Below are 20,205 nucleotides of genomic sequence, written 5' to 3'. Positions count from 1 at the left end.
GTGCATTATTATTTTGCGCTGTAGTGATAACATGGATTCCCTGCCCCAAGAAGCTTATGACATAAGGGCTTAATGCAGCCCCCATGGAAGTCAAAGTCTATGGAGAGGGGAGATGGAGCATGACTCAATTAAAATCAGTTCTATGGGACAGAGGGAAGATTTACGGGGGGGCCGGGGGAGAAGGACAGATGGCAAAATATGTACACCAAATCCTTCAGCATGAAGGAACATGACAGCCTATATACCCCCTGGAGAAATCATGCAAGAGTGGCTTGTTCTGAAGGGTTCCAAGTTTTAATCTGGTTAGTTAGCCCCTGAGAGAGAAAAAGTCCTAAGAATGGGGTGGGGGTTGTTTGTATACAGAACTGAGCTTTGAAATGCCAGGTTAAAAATGTGAGTCTCTAAGCTCTTGGCTCAACTGCTCAAAAATACTGGTCAAGCACCAATTTAATATTCCAGTCTGAAAAAAAAATAAACAATTTAGGCAAAATAAAGATTTTTCATTACAATAATAAGAACCCACCAACTCCAAGGATACAGCTGACATGAGATAATTATAGCCCTGGCAGATTACAGCAATTTGGCTCTGCATTGTTACATGTTCAGATGAGGTTTATAAGCAGAGTTCTCTCATCCTAAGAATGTGTAAGAGAGGCCATGAGAATGTGCCTCTAAACATAGTTAGGAATACTCAAGCTAGTAGTGCTAGGAGACTTGAAGCAGACTGTAGACTTTTAGGGGTGCTCCCCAGCTAGCAGGAATTTGGATTGTGGAGAATGAGATGGAAGGCAAGGTCACCCACTTTGATCCCTGTGATTTCTTGCTATTTAAAACAGGAATATTTAGCAGCTTCGTCTGATTCACCTATCTTCCTTTATGCACGGTCAGGAGTTTGTGGAGAGATGCAATTTAGAAACATTTCTGAAATTGCTCTAAAAGGCAACTGTAACTTGACATCCATAATTCCCATAATCAATTAAATTTATACAAAGGGACCTTGATACAATTTTTTGTAACACAGTGCTCTCTGCTCATAAAGCTGTGTTAGTAAATTCATTTTACCTGACAAAACTAGATTTTTCCAAATCAAAAATATTAAATTCCATACATGGACAGCATTTAGAGTATATGAAAGTAATAGTGAAGCTGCTACTAGCCAGGCAGCATTTTGCGTCAGGATATTTTAAGAACATCATGGCTTCATTTTATCAAGATCTAATTCAGAACAGGTTGTGAACTGTTTGGGGGGGGGGGGGGAGGGCGGCTGTGTGTGGCTGGGTTAGCCTCAAATCTGCACTGTTTTACACCCAGTGTAACCGCACTACATAAGTCATTGGAGCACAGGAACTGCCATCCCGGATAAGAGAGACTCCATCCCAAGGATATTTTTTAAGCAGACGAAATAAACTTTAGAATTCTTTTTTGAGTTAATCATAACTTGACCTATTTAACTTCCAAAAAATTGAACAAAACAGAAATTTGGATTGAATAAAACCAATTTTAATGTCATTTGTTACAATGACACTTCTGAAAAGACTGCTCTAAACACAGCCTATAAATACTGAGCTACAGGAAAAAGATGCATGTAATTTTTTTTTTTAATGTTTGCGGTTTTAGAGCAGAACAACATTTCATTTCAATGATTTGAGTAACTCATGGTATTGATGTAAGGCCATTTCATACACATTTAGCTGATGATATAGAAGATTTTAAATTCTAGATTAGTTACTCAAAAGAACATATATGTCATGCTGGAAGAGACTGGTGAGCCATCTAGTCCATGATGCACCAAAATGTGCTATAATATAGCACAGAGAGAGGGGAGAAGTGGCTCCTTCCAGATCCCTGCTGGTGAATAGATGAAGTCCTGAAGCAGAAGGGTTGTAGCCCATAGCATGTTCACCTTGCATTGCGCGGTTAGCAGATGTAATCTGACTCTGCCAATGAAAGTGGATCTTGGGACTAGATGGGTTCCTCACCAATCAGACCATTGGTGGGTAACATCTAAACTTCTTTGCTTTAACTTTCACATTTAAAAAATCCCATAATACTGTTGTAGAAAGGATTTACCTTTACAATTTTATAGCTTTATCAAATGCACTAGTGTGTGCACATGGGACTACAATTTTCTTAAGCCAAAAGTCTCCTTCCCTAACCCTAACCCTTCCCTATTGCCTACTAGCCAATCAGTGAGAGTTGTCAAAAGAGAATCATTCATTTAGTGGCTTGGGGATAGTGGGGCTTAAAGCACAAATGGCAGGAGTAGGAGCCTCCCTATTGTAAAGGGATGAGCAGAGTGGGACTGCCAGCTTCTCTTGAAGGCTTGTTATTGCCAATTCACAGAGAGAGGGGGAGGGAGCAGGTGGGGAAGTGGCAGGCATAAAACAAACAAAAACCACCAAAGACTGTAAGCCAGTAACCACAGATCAGAGTTAAGGGTGTTGTAGTGGAGGTTTAGTTTGGGTGGTAAATGACAACATGAGTTAAATAGGGCTGGTTAAAGATTGTGCTTGATATACAATTGTTTAGTTGCTTTGTAGTGCATCTGCCATACTTGTACATTTCCTGGTTTTGAATGTTTGTTTGAGTTGTTGTACTTGTGTAATAGTTAAGGTTCCTGAATGGTGTGATTGTGTGTTGGAACTGGACTGTGTTTAGTGTTTGATACAACTACAGAATATGCAGTTCTGACAATTTTTTGGAAGCTACATTAAAAGCAGGTGATTTAATTCATGTTTCGTATAAGTCTCGACATGGCTGTTAGGAAAAACTAGGACAGGCCATAAAATGAAATTTCATTCTTTTCAAGACGGCCATGCTTAGCAGTAAGCTCCCCATCCTCATGCTACTGCGCCCTCTTCAATTCTTCTGCAATCCTCTAATACAGTCTAGAGAGTTGACATCTCTTCCCATGATGTTCCACATGGTCGATTCTGCTGCTTGTGGCACCTCTCTTTGACTAGCAACTCTACCTGTTGCACATCTATCACAGTAGCTGGGAATAAACACACCAGAAAACTCTCAATCATTCTAGGTTTACTAGGACTCTGGTAGGATCACTATTTTGAGAGGTAAAGGGCCACAGAAATGTAATGACCTAGAGAAAACATTGCTTCCCCTTAATAGACAGTCCTTGCAGATAGTAAACTGGTACATTAAATGAAGTAACTCAACAGATTTGTTTTGACATTGAAGATCATACAACAATGGGTTATGGGTGAAATTTCACCCCATTATAACAGGCCTGCACAAGTCCCTACATGACACTTAAATTAGGGGAGTGACATGGTACATAGAGCTATGTGCCGGCCTGCCTTATGCACTGGGATGAATTTCTTCCTCGTGGAACAAAGCCTCAAGCTTTACACAGCATATGCTTTGGAGTCCAGGAAGTATTTAACACCCCTTCAACAGGAGTAGTTTCACACTAAAAACAGTTTCCTCGTTCATTTCATTTCAGTTAGTTAACCCTCTACAGAAATAAAACAGAAGGTACTGAGGAACTAATAACAGATCATTCACTAACACTGATCAATGATGACTTTCTCCATATTTTCCTTCAGCTGGTTGGTAGAGTGCAAGCGTTTGACAGTACTATGTAGCTTCTTCTCCTGCTCGGACAATTTCTTATGGAGTCTAAGTATTTCTGCCTTCATTCCTTCCTCCTAAATTGAAAGAAGAAAATAAGAATTCTGAAGTCATTATATAAATTACAGCATATAGTTAACTGCAAAATAATTTAGTGAAAGAGCCTTGAAACTTCTTCATAGAGTGAACTTCTTCATGGCCACCTCCCCTCTCAATCTCAACTGTACCATCTGTAATCACAAGACATTCAAGAGGCAACTAGAGCAACTGCTTGCACAGAAAACTAAGCTGAGGAAAGTATTTGTGCATTTTTAGTTGTCTTTAAATAAAGAGCAGAAGTAGCCAGCGGTGTTAGCCTTTTCCTAGGCTAAAACATTAATTGCATTAATCTTCCATTCCCATCAGTTCTTTTGCTCTCCACTGGAAACTATAAGGCAAGCCAATACCATGTGACTGGCAAGTGCTCAAAAGGCTACAAGTAGTCCATGGAGCACAGTTGGGAAACCTGGTCTACTGCGTACTACTGCTTTCCTTTATATATAAATGGCTTTTAATCAGAGGATCTGAATGCATCATAACAGTGACAGGAGCAGTGTGACTGCAAGATTGTAAACTAATCTGTCCTGTTTATTTAAAGGCTTTATTTCCATCATCTTGGTGCGATTATTATCTTTTGGGACAGGGCTACTAAACAGAACGCCACGGTCACTTGCCAGTGTCATTGATCTGGATCCTTGCACAAACTCCAGCTTTAAGTACAAGCAGTACTTGCATTATGTGTCACTTGGCGAACTTTGTTTTATGTTTCTGGGAATTCTCATCCAGCATTTTGCTCCTCAGTGGCACTGATCACTCACTACAGCTCCTGCAGGATCACACAAGGTGTTGGGTGTTCAGTGCCTTTTAGGATCAAACACAGAGGGCCAGATTTTCCAAAAGAGCTCATTTCCCATTTAGGCACCAAAGTAAGTGGCCAGATTTCCAAAAGAACTCAGCATGTTGGGTCAGGAGCTCTCTTGGAAATCTGGCCTCTATTCAGGTGCCCACCTGGAAGCTGAGCTCTCTTGAACATATGGAGACAGATTTTGAGCAGGCCTTGATCTTTATCATCATTGTTTGGATGTGCATGCAAATGAAGTTTTTTCTGTATTTGGGGTATTTTGAGAGACAGTGGTGTTTCTTTATAGTATGTGAATTTGTCTATACAGGTACAGAAATATACATGTATGTTCAGACAAGTATGCACAGTGTTGCACTACAGACTGATAAGTGATAGACTGGCTGACAGACACAAACATAACATTTAAATATACATGGTACTAGCTGAGTTACACACCCCTTGAAGGCTTTCTGATAGCATCACTAACTACAGGATCACAACTCAAGTGATATACTGGGAAGCACAGTTTACATTTGTTAAAACGTTGCACTATCTTTCAAAAAATTATAAACAAAAGAATGTTATTAAAAGAACCTTTGCCTTCCAACACATTTATTTTTAGCAATGTTCTGTCTCTCTCTCTCACGCGCGTGCACACACAAAACATTCAGGAGAAAAAAAATAGGTTTTAAAGCCACAATTTGATTTTTAGCTTGAAACAGTTCAATGCTGAGTGGTGATATTGTGACACGTATCTATGCATTCCATTTACGTCAGTTCCATAGTGCACGATTTCCACAGTGCAATCCTTTTCAGTTAAAAAGGTTATAAAAGTTGTTTTGGGGTTTTGTTGCACTTTAAAAAATGTTCTGTTTTAAAGATCAGATGTCACAGTGATGAAGGTGAAACATAGCCCTCTGATTACATCAAAGCCATGAGATAGAGAGCTTTTCATTAACTGGAAAGGAGATTCTTACTGCGTTAGTCTGATTTATGGGCCGATAATGGGGTGGCCAAATTTTTTCCAGCTGAAAGTCCATTTGCCTGGAACCCAAGGATAACATATAATTTGCATAAAATAGAGCAGACGATAGCTCTGATCTTACTATGGATCGCCCCCCTGGGGTGACTGCAGTCCACAGCCTGCACTGCTTCATTTTGATCTAAGCAGAGTTGGCTCAGATCACAAGGCTATCACACATTTGGTCTTAAAGTCTTCATAGGCTGCAGCTGCATATTGAAGGTAGATGTGGCCACAGGCTGCAGCTTGCCCATACCTGGTTTATAACCTTCAAAATAACTTCATGATTCATATATGACCATCTTATGTAACTTTCAGAACAACCTCTGAATGGTTCATTGCTTTTGCCTTCACACTGAAACAACACTGTACCTGACTGCAGTGAGCAGTACTGTGGACAACTTTCATAGGAAGTGAAACTCTCCAGAGAAGTTTCAATAAACGTGCAGCCTCTTCTAAATTCTGCTGTACTGTGTGAATGTTTGCAGAAAAGTTATTCAGTGATTCCTGGTCGGGAACCTGTATAGTAGGATTAGAAACATGATATATCTATCTTTAAAACCTACATTAATTAAAAGATTATGAAAAAGGTATAAATCCAGTAGCTATGAATTTCATATTTAAGATGAAGAACAAAGCTATTGTGTGCCAGGATAAACTAATTTAATAGTTGAGAGAGAGTGCTGAATTATACATTTTTCAAAAATGGGAGGGGGGGGAAGGGATTTATCCTAATCAATAACAGTGATTAATAATGGGCTACATTTAGTGCATTTGCTATGATGTGGAAAATACTTGGCTTCTCTTTTCCTCTCCAATTTGCATTTCATGGCATGCAATTTGAAAGTCAAATGACTCCAGACATCAATTTAAGCAATACAGATGTTTCTTCCTTAGCAGACCCTTTAAACTGTTCCATTTATTGCTAAAGTAACTAACAGGGCACATATAAAATGTCTTCTTCTGCTGACAGATGAGAAAACCAAATTGACAAAAATGCCTAGATGTGAAATACAGGGAAGAGGGGAGGGAAAGAATGCACTGGGAGCAAATGAATTACCAAAGTGATGGCAAAGTGGGGGAAGTGGGAGAAATGCATTTGTTCTGCCTTCCCACATCCAGCATGCCATGTGAATGCTTATTTAGCATTGTTATCTAACAACAAGCCTCCTGTCATGTAAAATATCCCATTTGCTAAGCAGTTTGAAACTTGAGAGATGTAAAGCTTGGTGGTAGACTGCAAATTGTGAAAATTATTGCTTTTATCTTTACACCAACAAAACAAGTTACAATCATGCTGAGAGATTACTTCTTCAGTCATTATTAGTATCTTAACTAGGTCATCTGAAAATGTGAGGAACTTCAGAGAGTCTGAAGTGTCATGCAGACATCGCTACAGCGTATAAGCACACATACAATGCCTGAAAAAATGTTCAGAATTGTTATGGGCTCTACATTCAATGTCTTTACCAGTTTCATATTAGCAAAGAGAAGCACTGCGATTTTAACATGATATAATTATCTTCCCATTTTTTAAAGACCAGCAGGGATTTTCTACAACCTTAACGTAGGTAGTCTATTAACTGAATCTAGTAACGGATATGAACAGTGTCTGAGATTCTACATAGTCAATCAAGCACCCTTTCTTCTTTTGAATAAAAGGGAAAACGGTGAAAAACTCAATACAACATATTCCTCCTACAATATATCAAACAAAGTATTATGCTTTTTCCTTAAATAATCAAAACGGATTATTATATATAGGAGTATAGCCCATACATGAAGACTCCATATCAGTATGCTACAACTGGAAGGCTGATGAGTATACAGTACAGTGTGTCTTGAAAGCTGAAACTTGACCAGTTGGGAAATTCCCAAGTTGTTGCTGCTGATTTCCCACCTATACTCAACTGATATCCCTCCCAAAAAGGGGAGGGGGGGGGAGAGATACTGTTTATTCAAAAATCAATTTCACTTAGTAAGCGACAATGACCACTAATATGTCTCAATCACAACTGCATGGAGTCATTACAGGGCAGAGTTAAGGCACCCAATCAACTTTAATTTTGCATTTCTGTACTTGGACAAGTTTGTATTTTGTTTAAATTATCTTAAACCTGAGGTTTGTATTTTGTTTAAATTACCTGAGTTTGTAATACTCTGTTTCGGAATAATTACAAAATCCCAATGGGGAACCTAAATACCTAAGGAGTCATGGTTGAGCCATGAAACTGGGGCTTGAATTTCCACATTCAACTTTTCTTTGCTGTTGAAATTTTCAAAACTAACCGTTTCAATTATTTCAAAACAAAACGTTCAGATTTTCCTCTCCCCAGGGATTTTGAAAATTCTACTTATTGTTTTGAAATTTCCTGCAGAATGGAAAGTCTGACTTTCAACCAGTTCTACTTTCCACCTTAACTCCATTTTAACATATAATTAGAAATCAGATAATGAAAACATGAAGACAATATTTCCAATGTAATAAATCCTAACTTCTATTTTGAAGCAGTAGTTTCACCTGTGAGAGAGAGAGAGAGAGAGGTTAAAATTCATTTAGAGTCACAGATAAAAATGAGATTGTTCACTCAGGACTAGGAGGAGATCACTTGTCCACATCTCATTAAATCAGCATGTAGCTGACCATCTGTGTTCAGAAGGGACCTAGGAGTAGTACATGTCAGGGCTGAGGTGCTTTGGCAGAGTTGTTCAGGGAAGCTCATTTATCTGATCTATACGTTTTACAACACTACGCAAATTCATTTCCCCCGTTCGTTCTCAATGTGTACCTTTACTCCAGGTTCCAGGTTTTTCATCCCAGTGATCTCTCTAAGAGGAGCCTCCATTTCTGATACCAGCTTTTGCCCTTCTGAGATCTGCTTCCGTAGAGCATTGTAATCCTCAATCAAGCCAAGGATATGGCGTCCATTTTTGTCTGCCCACATACGATGACCAGGAACAAGACGAGGGGTGCATGATGTGCCAGTGGATGAGCTGCTACTGCACCGCGAAGAGCTGTCTAAATCATCTTTAGCTGCTAGTTGTGTCTCTAAAGTAGGGGGAAAATAAGTTTAACTTACTTTCACATTTTGAAAGGATCAGGCTTTAAAAATTAATTTATACTGCACTGAATCTCAAAAGGCAAACCTGGGATACAGAACATCTGCTTGTTTATGATGTTCTTGTCCTTGGGTGTACCTGCTTTTCCTGGTGATGCGCCATGTCCACAATTTTGTAATTCGCATACATTACTGCTTGGATCAGAGAATTTGTGACCCACCTCTATACATCCAGAACAGAAAGAGAGTGCATCAGTAAGCAGGTAACATACTTTCAGTAGAAATTTCTCATTGGTCCTACTCCCCAAATCTGAGTATCTCAGCAGCAGTAAAGTATTTCAGTCCCCATACAGCGGAGCTCTCCAGTATTCAAGGCATGCATATATTTATTTCTCTAGCACATATTCTCTAAGTTCCTCTCAAAATCTAATCACTGGAAATGCATCAGTAAAAGATTCTCATCCAATCAACAATTACAAACCTTTCTCTGACTCTCCACAAAAAGTAAAGCACTCTGCCCAGCCATCATAAGATCTTATTGCCATCATCCCTCCCCCACCCCTCCAAATGCCTATGAGAAAAGACAGCCGCTGGAGCATGACCAGAAGGCTAAGAAATCCAGGCCTTGGTACAGAGCCTTCAGGGACTGCCCTGTCTGCACTCAAATAGTCCATATCTTGATCCTTCCCTCTCAACCCTCCAGTCTCAGCTGCGGCAGTATGGCAGAAAGTAATCGTGTCTCAGATAAGCAGGTCTCTAATTATTCAGGCTGATATTAGTCAAGACCAGCATCTAGGACTACATCTAGAAATTTACCTAGGACCAGTGCACTTGTTGGTGTTATGGGCTCCCTGCACGACCTACAGTATTGTTCAGCAAGCGAGCAGCAACATTTCGCACCCACTTAAGCTTCTGAGTGGTCCCAAGCGGGCAGGCCCACGTAGAGAATGTTACAGTAGTCTAGGTGCTGACTGCACGCAGGGAAAACCCTGCACAGAATTAACATACTGGTTCTGCTGCATTCAGGGTCTTCCTCACCTAGGGGTGGAATAAAATCTGCCACTGTCTTTTCTCATAGGTGTTTGGGGAGGTTGCGGGGATGACATCCAGTCCATAAGTCAATGAGAGGTTTGTAATTGTTGATTGGATGAGAATCAGTGTATCTTATACAGAGTACAAGTAAGCTTGGGTGAGTGTGTGTGTAGAGACCTACTGCTTCAGAAACTCTCCCAATCCCCCAGTGGTGGTGTAACCTGCTTTCTGTAGTGCAGCAGGGTGTTTAGGCAGCCTAGTATGAGGGAAGTTCATTCCTCGCCCCTTTATTGGGTGACTTGTGCCCACAGGACACTAGGGGAAACCATCTGTGCTCTCCTAAGTGCAGGATCCATGAGGGACATAGAGGAGCCAGGATCCTTGTGCCTTCTGTAGCCTCTGTGTAAAACACTTCACTATCTTGTCCCCTGAATTCTGATTTGTTACCATGCTATCACTGAATATCAGTGCAAATAAAGATACAATACTCCTCAAGGTATAAAGGGGACAGCTGATTTATACAAAGACCAGCCAGTGCACTTACTGATCATTCTTGAGTAACGCACAGCCACCTCTAGCAAATGCTCTAGAGCTGTGCATTAAATAAAGAACCCCCAGGTAAGCAAAATTTATGGAAACTTAACCTAGTCATCCTTCCATTCCAGAGATCATCTGCAAACCTTTCTCTGAATGAAAAGGAACTGACAGAGCCGAACAGACAGTGTTCGTTTCACCTCTGCATGCACTAATAATTCTAAAAGGGAAGAGATTTGAAAAACTGATGGACAGCTCCCAAATAACGTAGATGATGTCTTATAAGGCTTTAGGAGAAAGAGGCATCTTTGAAGAACAAGGCACAGGTTTCTATACAGTATTATAAAAGCAAGTATTGCACAGTACCGTTCATTCTTGTATAATGCTGTGAATCTCGTTTTAAAAGGTAGTTGATATTCACAGCTGACACTGAGGCCGCTTCTTCTCTCTTTTCTTTTGAAAGCTGCTCCTCCAATTTTTCATGCAAAGTCTTGTTTGTCTCTATGCTTCTTTCAAGCTGCACTCGCAAACTCTGTATTTCAGTCAATAGTTCATGTAAGTCAAGTGGATTATTTTGATCTTTTTGGAATTCTTCATGTCCAGGATCCAAGATGTCTTTAAAAGAAGCACTTAACATTGTTAACAATTAAAATAACGTTAGACATTATCAAAATGCTTAGCAAGTAAATTACAGCCAGCTTTATTCTCAATATTAAGAATTAACTACAAACAGTATTAAGATAGTGGTTTGACAAAAAAAAGGAAATCTTAATTGCTTCTACCCTCAAACAATTTAATAAGAGCTGAAAATTATTTTTCACTTTGTCCATAAAAGCTAATAAGTCACACGCCAAAAGCAAGATGATGCATAATAAGAGACTAGAATGGAAAGCATGAGGAGAAGGGATGGAGTACAACTGATAGTTTTATTTCACACAAGGGACAAAGGAAATTGTGATCACCTGGCAATCAGAGGAACCAACCTGAAACTGACAAACTCTCAGGGCACTGTTCTTCCCTTTCATAGCACAGGCAAAGCACAAAAAGGGCTTCCTGCACTCTAAGATCCAAAAAGGTTCTCCACCCATCAGGAAGGGGTTTGCAGCTGCATGAGGAGGAAGTTTGCTGTGATCCTCTAATTACATGGATGTTGCAAGTTCTGCAGAGAAATTTAGTTCTATCCTTGAGTCAACCCCTCTAGATTTCTCCCTTTGTCTCTTTGCAACTGGGGGGTTCTGCTGCAGCTGGGCACTAAACCAAACTATAAAGGGGATTCCAGTTAATATAACATGGAACAGCATTAATTTCTGCAAGGATTTCCGTTGGATTTTAAAGGAAGCGTGCCACGAAAATTGGGGCTGTTCCGCACCTCCACCAATGTGAGGTTCATTCAGAAGGGTTTCTGCCCCCTTGCTCCTGGAAGGTGGAAGAAGCAGTCAGGTAGGTTTCATTCCCTTCCCCTATAGCTTTAATAAGCACAAGTGGGCGGGGATTCAATTTTACACTCCATTCAAAGGATAGTACCTCCAGCAGCACACCGTCCCTGACACAATGTAGGAGATGTTCTCTTAATACTGACTCTGAGGGAAGAGCGCCACTTGCTACTAAGGCTTTGTCTACACTGCCAACTGAACGACACAACTTTTGTCGTTCACAGGTGCTCAAAAAAGCTCCCTCCCACCCCACCCCAAAAGACAGAAGTTTTGCGCGGGAAGTGGCAGTGTAAACGGTTCGGTGTCAGCAGGAGCATTCTCCTGTTGACACAGCGAACCCCGCACATAGGGGGTAGAAGTATTTTGTTGGCAAAAGTGCCGACAAACAGCGTTTACCCTGCCTGACTTTTAGCCACACAGCCGCGTAGCTAAAAGCTGTGTAGTGTAGACAAAGCCTCAACTACCAACAGAAGCTGACTGAGGAGATATCTGAGCCACTAGCGATTATCTTTGAGAAGTTATGGAAGACAGGAGAGATTCCAGAAGACTAGAAAAGGGCAAATATAGTGCCCATCTTTATTTCCCTTTTTACAGACAACCCAGGAAATTACAGTCCAGTCATCTGAACTTCTGTACCTGGAAAGATAATGGAGCGAATAATTAAGCAATCAATTTGCAAACATCTAGAAGATGATAAGTAACAGTCAGCATGGATTTGTCAAAAACAAATTGCATCAAACCAACCTGATAGCTTTCTTTGATAGGGTAACAAGCCTTGTGGATGAGGGGAAGCGGTAGACGTGGTATATCTAGACTTTAGTAAAGCTTTTGATACTGTCTCACATGACCTTCTCATAAATAAACTAGGGAAATGCAACCTAGATGGACCTACTATAAGGTGGGTGCAAAACTGGTTGGAAAACCATTTCCAGACAGTAGTTACCAGTGTTCAAGGTTATGCTGGAAGGGCATAACCAGTGGGGTCCCACAGGGATCATTTCTGGGTCCGGTTCTGCTCAATATCTTCATCAGTGATTTAGATAATGGCACACAGAGTACACTTATAAAGTTTGTGGATGATACCAAGTTGGGAGGGACTGCAAGTGCTTTGGAGCTTAGAATTAAAATTCAAAATGATCTGGACAAACCGGAGAAATAGTCTGAAGTAAACAGGATGAAATTCAATAACGTCAAGTGCAAAGTGCTTTATTTAGGAAGGAACAATCAGTTGTACACATACAAAATGGGAAATGCCTGCCTAGGAAGGAGTACTGCAGAAAGGGATCTGGGAGTCATAGTGGACCATAACTAAGGTCAACATTGTAATGCTGGGGTGTATCATTCTAGGATGTATTAGCAGGAGTGTTGTAAGCAAGACACGGGAACTAATTCTTCTGCTCTGCTCTGATTAGGCCTCAATTGGAGTATTGTATCCAGTTCTGGGCGCCACATTTCAGGAAGGATGTGGACAAATTGGAGAGTCCAGAGAAGAGCAAAAAAAATGATGGAAGGTCTAGAAAACATGATCTATGACGGAAGATTAAACAAACCTAATTTTTTCAATCTGGAAAAGAGAAGACAGAGGGGACATGGTAACAGTTTTCAAGTATGTAAAAGGTTGTTACGAGGAAGAGGAAGAAAAATTGAGGCTAGGACAAGAAGCAATGGGCTTAAATTGCAGCAAGGGAGGTTTAGGTTGGACATTAGGAAAAACTTCCTAACTGTAAGAGTGATTAAGCACTGGAATAAATTGCCTAGGGAGGTTGTGGAATCTCCATCATTGGAGACTTTTAAGAGCCGGTTAGACAAACACCTCTCAGGAATGGTCTAGATAATTAGTCCTGCCACAAGTGCAGGAGATTGGACTAGATGACCTCTCCAAGTCCCTTCCAATTCTATGATCACTTTCTGTAGCAATAATGGAGATTTAAGTAAAATCAAGGAAATACTGAATCAGCCCAACCCGTGTCTTGTTTAATCTCACAAGATCACAGCCAGAGCTGGTGTGGCTGCAATAACAAAGCACAGACATAACAGTGCATTTTATACCTGTTCTCCTTCTCCTTGCTTCGTCCAACTTTTCATACACCTTTAGCTCAACTCGGAGTGACTGCAGTAATTTGTCATTCTCAGACAGCTGATGTTGCTTTACATTCATTTCTGTCTGCAACCTGTTAAGTTCCAATGTACTCATAAGTCAAAGGTAAATTTTGCTTATTCATTCCTTTAAAATCTAAAATTTCCCACCCCTCTAATGTTCTCCCTGCTTCTTGAGTGCAATTATGCAGCTCTCATTAATGTTAATGGCCACTGCTAAACACATGCATGACACGCAGTGTTCATTTGGAGGAGAAAATAGTCAAATAGAGACAGGATCAGTACCTGTTTAATTCATTATGACTGCTGTAAATCTCGTGAGTCAAATGTCTATTTTCATCCTCCTTTTTGCCAATTTGTTTTTGCAACTTTTCATTTTCTTTCTTGAAGCACTCATAATCCTGGTGAAGATGTTCAATGATTGCATTCTTCTTAGAGAGGGATTCTCTTAACTTTTCATTTTCCTTTTGTTTGTCTGCAATAAGTAAAAATACAAGTCGATTGCAATTCCCACAATGTACCCAAACAACACTACTCCACAAATTCAACTTGTTAAGCACTGGCAGAGTAATAATGGAACTCTTGTGAGTTTTATGATTTTAGTACTCCAGTTTTCTAATGCATTTTTCGTAGATAAATGTGCCTGAATGGAGTGTAGAGTTTAACCCCTAGAAGACTCATGGCCCAATTTTAGGAGAAGCTGAGCATTACCCTACACATGTCAAACACCCTCCACCTGACAAAATCAGCAGGAAAGGGGCTGCTCAGTTACTTGCAGGATTAGGCTCCAAGCGTGAGCATATACATCTTGAGTGCTCTTCCTGAGTAGTAAACTTGTCTTCTGTTGAAGGGGAAAAGGTATGAGTAAGGCCACTCCTACCTTTCTCGCTGTCCCATAATGAACCCTCCATCCCCTCCACTGAATGCTGAAATGCTCCTCTCCCAACACTATCTGCATGCATGCCATCAGTACCTTGCCAGTTCTCCCCTGCCTCTGACATGACCAGCCTCCTGAGCCATGTTGGCTCCTTAACTGAGAACTGTCAGTAGGGGCAGTTGGTCATGTTAGGAAGCCAGCACTGGTAAGAAGAGAGGAAGTTCCCATCCGGGGGTCAAGCAGGGAGAAATCGTTCCACCTCCCAGCCATTAGAAATCTTCCTTCCTCAGCAGAGCAACCTAGCTGAAAGTCTATGAAAACAGAATTTCCCAAGGGTTTTTAAATGTATGAGTCCTAATCCTCTTCCTCTAGGATTCGAATACCTTCCATTGACTTCATTGGAAGTTACATTCTGCAGAAGGATACTAGAATCTCTGGGTAGTAGCTAGGGTCCAAAAAGTTAATATAAAAACTAGAATAGTAGATTCCAGTGATATTAATACATTGGTACAATCCTAGATCGCATACCTTTACGCAGAGCTATAAGCCAACTATGAATACATGCTAGCAAAACAACACGGTGAAATAAAATACTGGAAGTAGAAATGGGGTCATGTTCAGCATGGTGTGTGGGGATTCAGCCACATGATTCCCATTCATATTCACATGTATTGTGACTACATCCTTTTGCTTTGCACTGAAAATAGATTGCATTGATTCAGAAAAATCAGCAGGAGGTGCCCATAGGACTTCATCTAATACCACAGAAGGAGAGGTAAGGCTGAGACTGGATAGACACGAGAGACCAAAAAACTCTGCAGCAAGAGGTATTTATTCTCAAGATAAAAAGGGGAAGATGCCCACAAACCCTGGGGAAATTCGTCCAGTACTAAAAATAAAAGGCAACAATGCCTTGCTGTGATGGTCATTACTTAGGGCCTGTCTACACTTACAGCACTGCAGGGGTGCGGCTGCCCTGGTTCAGATGTGCCGCTGTAGCACTTAGTGAAGATGCTACCAATGCTGACGTGAGAGAGCTTCTCTCATCAACACAGTGCTATCTACATGCCTGAGCGACGTAGTTAAATCAACGTACAAGTCTGTAGTGTCGACCAGGGCTTAGACACAATTTTTACCAAACTTTAGCCCTAACTTTAGAAACATATCGTCAAACAAAGCAACACAGAAAAGCAACGCTAGCTTATGCAGTATGAAAGATAAACCTTGAGTAAACTGCTAATGACCAAGTGATTCTAGATCAGAAAACGTGAAACTGGGGGAGAGTTCATGTGCTTCTTTTATGCGAATGGTCCAAACACCACTCTGCACACACAGAAAGGCATCTGACCCAAGGATTAGCTTTACATGCTTTAAAGAGTTTCTCGTTAAGGGGGCTGAATTACTTTTACTTTGTTGCTTAGAGCACATGTGGAGCTGAGAAGAGTTGAGAGCCAAGCTAAGAAAGTGCAAAGGGAAACTGTGTTAGTGCTAGTCTGGATCTGTAAAAGCAGCAAAGAGTCCTGTGGCACCTTATAGACTAAACAGACATTTTGGAGCATGAGCTTTCAAAATAATGGAACTAAGGTAAAGTGCTTGCAGAGGGAAACTGACTAGAACTATCCAGTTTTTCCTCTGCATCAGGCTCTAGAACCTTAAGGGAAATTAGCTGATTTCTCTTTGCAGCCAGCTCTGCCTGAAAGGAGCTCCATTCAGAATGAAACTGAAAAATTTTAGCCAAATTTCCTTTGGCAAGATCTTTAAACACAAGAGCCGGGAAAGTGGGCAACACCAAACAGGGGTGGAAGGAGAGAAAACAGCACAAGGAAAAGAGGAATGCGCACACATGCAAAAAAAGAGGGAGAGAGAAAATGAAGGAGGACACAAAGAAGGATAATGCTATGGGCAGAGAGAGGAGCAGCACAAGACTGGTAGAGTGCCGCTATTCCAACTCCTCCACCCCTATTATCCTGCGTTTGGATACAAAGGCTGGTCATGCAATTTCACGAGTGGGGAGAGCTGTGGAGGCAATTTAATGAAAGACATGTAAATATTTTGTTGTTTTCTGATTGGAATAAAAATGCATGGTGCTTTCCAAATTGCAAGCTGCTTCTTTAAAGCAGAGTTTCGTATTTTACCTCTAGATCCTTTTGCGAGCATTACATTCAGAACTTGATTTTGCTTCCTCAGGAAATGAATTTCAGAAGTCAGGGAATTATGCTGCTCTGAGCCATGGATAAAAATGTTTGCAGAACCTATAAATATATCCATAAAAATGATTTATGAGTCATCTCTAGGTCAGTAAAGATTAAACTTTCCAGACAAGAACAATTTAAACAAAGCAGAAAAACATGCTATGAAAGATATTTATCCCCTACATATTTTGAAGGTTATCATTGCTGCAGATTGAAAGGCAATTCAGGTAAATTCTAAGTAAACCAAAGCTCCGCAGCCTAAGTACCCTCAATCACTGTGCTAACGTTACCAAAATTGCTAAATTATCTCTGGAAGATTTGGTATGCAACCATCTTCAGCACCCGCCAAAAAATGTAGTGCGACAAATTGCAAGAAGTCCTGTGAGACCATCACACACTTTTAAATTGAAGTGTACTGTACTCAAGTTTAACATGTGATAAATTCCAGTACATCTCCTGTGTTCAAACTATATTACATTTAGCCATACCACCTTGGCTGAGAGCCATTCAGCTTCCACAAGCTAAGCAGAGTGTCCCTGCATTAGTATTTGCACAGGAGACCTTAAAGGAAAACCTACGGTGGTGCAGAGAAGTAGTGGTATTGATTCTGTTGATGACATTTTGCTTCCAAGTTAATGCTGAATCACTGACCCAACATAGCGCTAAGGGAATGTGTTGCCAGAGTTGCTGTCCTTTGCCTATGATTAAAAATGGAGATTCTTCCTGGCCACTTGTAGTCCTTAAAAATCCAGTGGCATTTGTACAAGTAGAGGAGTTAAATTTGGTTTCCTGGACAAGCCTGGGGAATCATTCTACCTCCCTAAATGCCACGTGCAGTTTGAACTGGATAGAACATTATTCATATGCCCTACAATGATGTGCCATGTTCCACTCCCGGGGTGGCTACATTTTAATGATGAATGAAGCAATAGCCTTGTGTAAAACATGTACATCTGTTTAGACTTGCAAAGCTCTTCAGGATCCACTGGGATTAATAGTGCTATTTAAAATATATTTTTATTGAATGGTTGACCCAAATGCTACTGCTTTAGCAACGATCAAGACAACTAAATGAGTGCCAGCTGCTTAGTTGATAAATAGAGAAATAACCATGTGGCAAAGAAATAGCTGAATGCAGGCAATGGATGCCTTTCAGCTCTAGCAATTCAATTTGATGTGCTGTACTTTCTCTGACTAACCTCCTTTTACTGCAATCCCAGTTGAAGCTCTTAGCCACTACCTGACTGGGATGTAGTGTGCCATGACACACACTTCTGGTTGTTACTGAAAGATTCAAAGGCTCTAGGAGCCTGGCACTAATGGCATTTTACCATCTGTGTGTTAGAATTAAGGTAGCTATGTGAACTCAAAAGATTTTGCCTTTCAGATTTTAACAAAGCAATTCAACTGGAAGGGTCTGAACTTGATGATCTCATCTTGATCCCAATTTAATTTATTACCCATCACCCAGCTCTCATGTTAACTGACAAGTTACACTGAAAGGCTCTAGAATCTAACTATTAGTTCTCTTACCCAATAAAGGACAAGTGTAGCCTCAATGGTAATAAGGCCACGATCCTGCAATTAGACCCACTAGCACAGAATTCTGCACCTGTGCAGAACCCCCATTAACTTCAATGGGGCTCTGCACAGGTCAGGTGCCTGGGTCTGGCTAGCAGACATGAGTGCAAGATCAGGGCCTATGATTGCAGTTACGCTGAGGAGTTTTGGTTAAGTCATGTGTCGCAACAGTGAACACAAAAAGGGTTGTAAACCTTCTAGGTTTCCAAGGGAAGACTGACAGAGAGATGGGCACCATAGAAAACAGCAGCAAAGATAAATAAATATTCCCCCGCCCCCCAGACAAAAAGTACGCTGAGGTTGCAATTGAAGTATGACTGTACATATCAGTAAGTTGAGGATAAACAGACTTACTGTTATTACTATATTTAAAAATGCCAAAACAAGCATTAGAAACCTAGAAAATTCAGAATTAACTGTTCAACTTTTTAAAAGTCTAGCATTTGAAATGACGGAAATATTTTAGTCCTGATTTTAGTGAAAATTTCAGCTCAACTCTGGAGTCATTCCATCACCTCCATGATTTATAAGGTGCTACAAACCAGAGGCTTCTGAGTACTTAAGACAAAGTAAATATTACAAATAACATGGTAACATGGCAAAACATGGCATATGTATGTCCATATATAAAATATTTATCAGACAGACTAAAGTAATTCTTGGTATTACAGTCTAGTGAATAAACAACTTGATATAAAATACATGATGACAGGCAGCCTGTTAAATTCAAGTATATGCTATAACTTGTTGGTTTTAGACATGTTTTTATTTAATATCTTTATTTTGTTTTCCTTAAAAAACAATCTGTTTTAAAAATATATATCCCCCCAAGGCCTAAAACCAGTTTATGCTCAGCCACAAGTTTGTTTTTGTAGCCAAATTCAAAATTAAAAACACAGAACAGTGTAAAAAAAAACACAGAACAGTGTAACCAAAGTGGCAATCATTATTATCTGAAGAGAGAGCACACATCTCTATACCCAAAACACATCTTAAAAGCAATAGGAAATGCTGAGAGAATAATGGAGCAGAAGACGGGCTTGTTGTAATAAATAGCTACTTTTCCCATTCCTCTCCAGATTTTCCGTCTATGCATTGGTAAATCTACTAAAGTAGCAAGAAGACAGATGGAAGGCATAAGACAGACAGTTTATAAAGAAAATATACTTTCACTGAATGAATGGATGCCCTTTCCAGAATCTTTATGAAGCTGTAAAACAGTTGGAACTGTTTCAGTGTGGTTATTTCATGAGAACAGTATGGCTTTCCAGCAGCATAAATACTTCATGAATGAAATGGGTGCCTTTAATACACCTCTCCATCAGTGTAAATTATTCTTGAAAGCAAACTGCATTTGTAGGTAGTATCCATTTAAACAACAACAGAAATGGATTATGGGGATGATGTAAACATAATTAATCTAATACTAGTATTAGTGAAACTGAGTACAAGGAAAGCATGCACGCACTTGTTGCCTGCTTCTGATACAATAATACTGCAGATTAATATATTGGTCTGGGGGAAAGTGTGGGGAAGGAGAATGAAAACAAAGCTATGTATAGAAAAATATGCATTGTACCATATACTTACTATAAAAGCCTGCTTGGTTAAAGACTGGCTGATTCCTTGTGAAAAAACTTTAAAAATAAGCAGTCTGGTTTTCAAAGGTGCTGAGTACCCAAAGCACCTGCTGACTTACACATTTTCATACACTGACATTAGAGAGATCTGAATAAAAACTGACTTTTTAAAAATTCCATCCGTTTCTGCTGCGTATTCCTCAGTTCAAGTCATAATGCTGTTTTGTTAGGAAAGAACTTCTCACTGCAAGCAATTCTAATGACAAGCTGAAGATAGTGGACCACGTTCTCCAGTCCACGAAGGCCAGTTTGTGCTGCTACGCAGAACACA

The 20,205-nt window shown here is 40.2% G+C and overlaps 1 protein-coding gene across 5 annotated transcripts in view; it reads right to left on the bottom strand.

Moving 5' to 3' along the window:
* The window catches only part of CDK5RAP2 (CDK5 regulatory subunit associated protein 2), a 101,082-nt gene that overhangs the window by 3,574 nt on the left and 77,303 nt on the right, over positions 1-20,205 (bottom strand). For 4 of the 5 annotated variants that reach the window (XM_050926882.1, XM_050926884.1, XM_050926883.1 and 1 more), the window contains 8 exons: positions 16,657-16,773; positions 13,930-14,119; positions 13,597-13,718; positions 10,481-10,729; positions 8,637-8,771; positions 8,279-8,538; positions 5,862-6,008; positions 3,527-3,665 (listed from right to left, as the gene is read on the bottom strand). In XM_050926882.1, the coding sequence (XP_050782839.1) occupies positions 3,527-3,665; positions 5,862-6,008; positions 8,279-8,538; positions 8,637-8,771; positions 10,481-10,729; positions 13,597-13,718; positions 13,930-14,119; positions 16,657-16,773 (1,359 nt within the window). The remainder of the gene's footprint in view (positions 1-3,526; positions 3,666-5,861; positions 6,009-8,278; positions 8,539-8,636; positions 8,772-10,480; positions 10,730-13,596; positions 13,719-13,929; positions 14,120-16,656; positions 16,774-20,205) is intronic. The other variant, XM_050926885.1, reaches the window with a different exon arrangement.

The sequence above is a fragment of the Gopherus flavomarginatus genome, chromosome 17 (assembly GCF_025201925.1).
Source record: "Gopherus flavomarginatus isolate rGopFla2 chromosome 17, rGopFla2.mat.asm, whole genome shotgun sequence".
Taxonomy (NCBI): domain Eukaryota; kingdom Metazoa; phylum Chordata; order Testudines; family Testudinidae; genus Gopherus; species Gopherus flavomarginatus.
The sequence above is the reverse complement of the archived record's forward strand: the minus strand, read 5'-3'. Positions and strand labels throughout refer to the sequence as shown.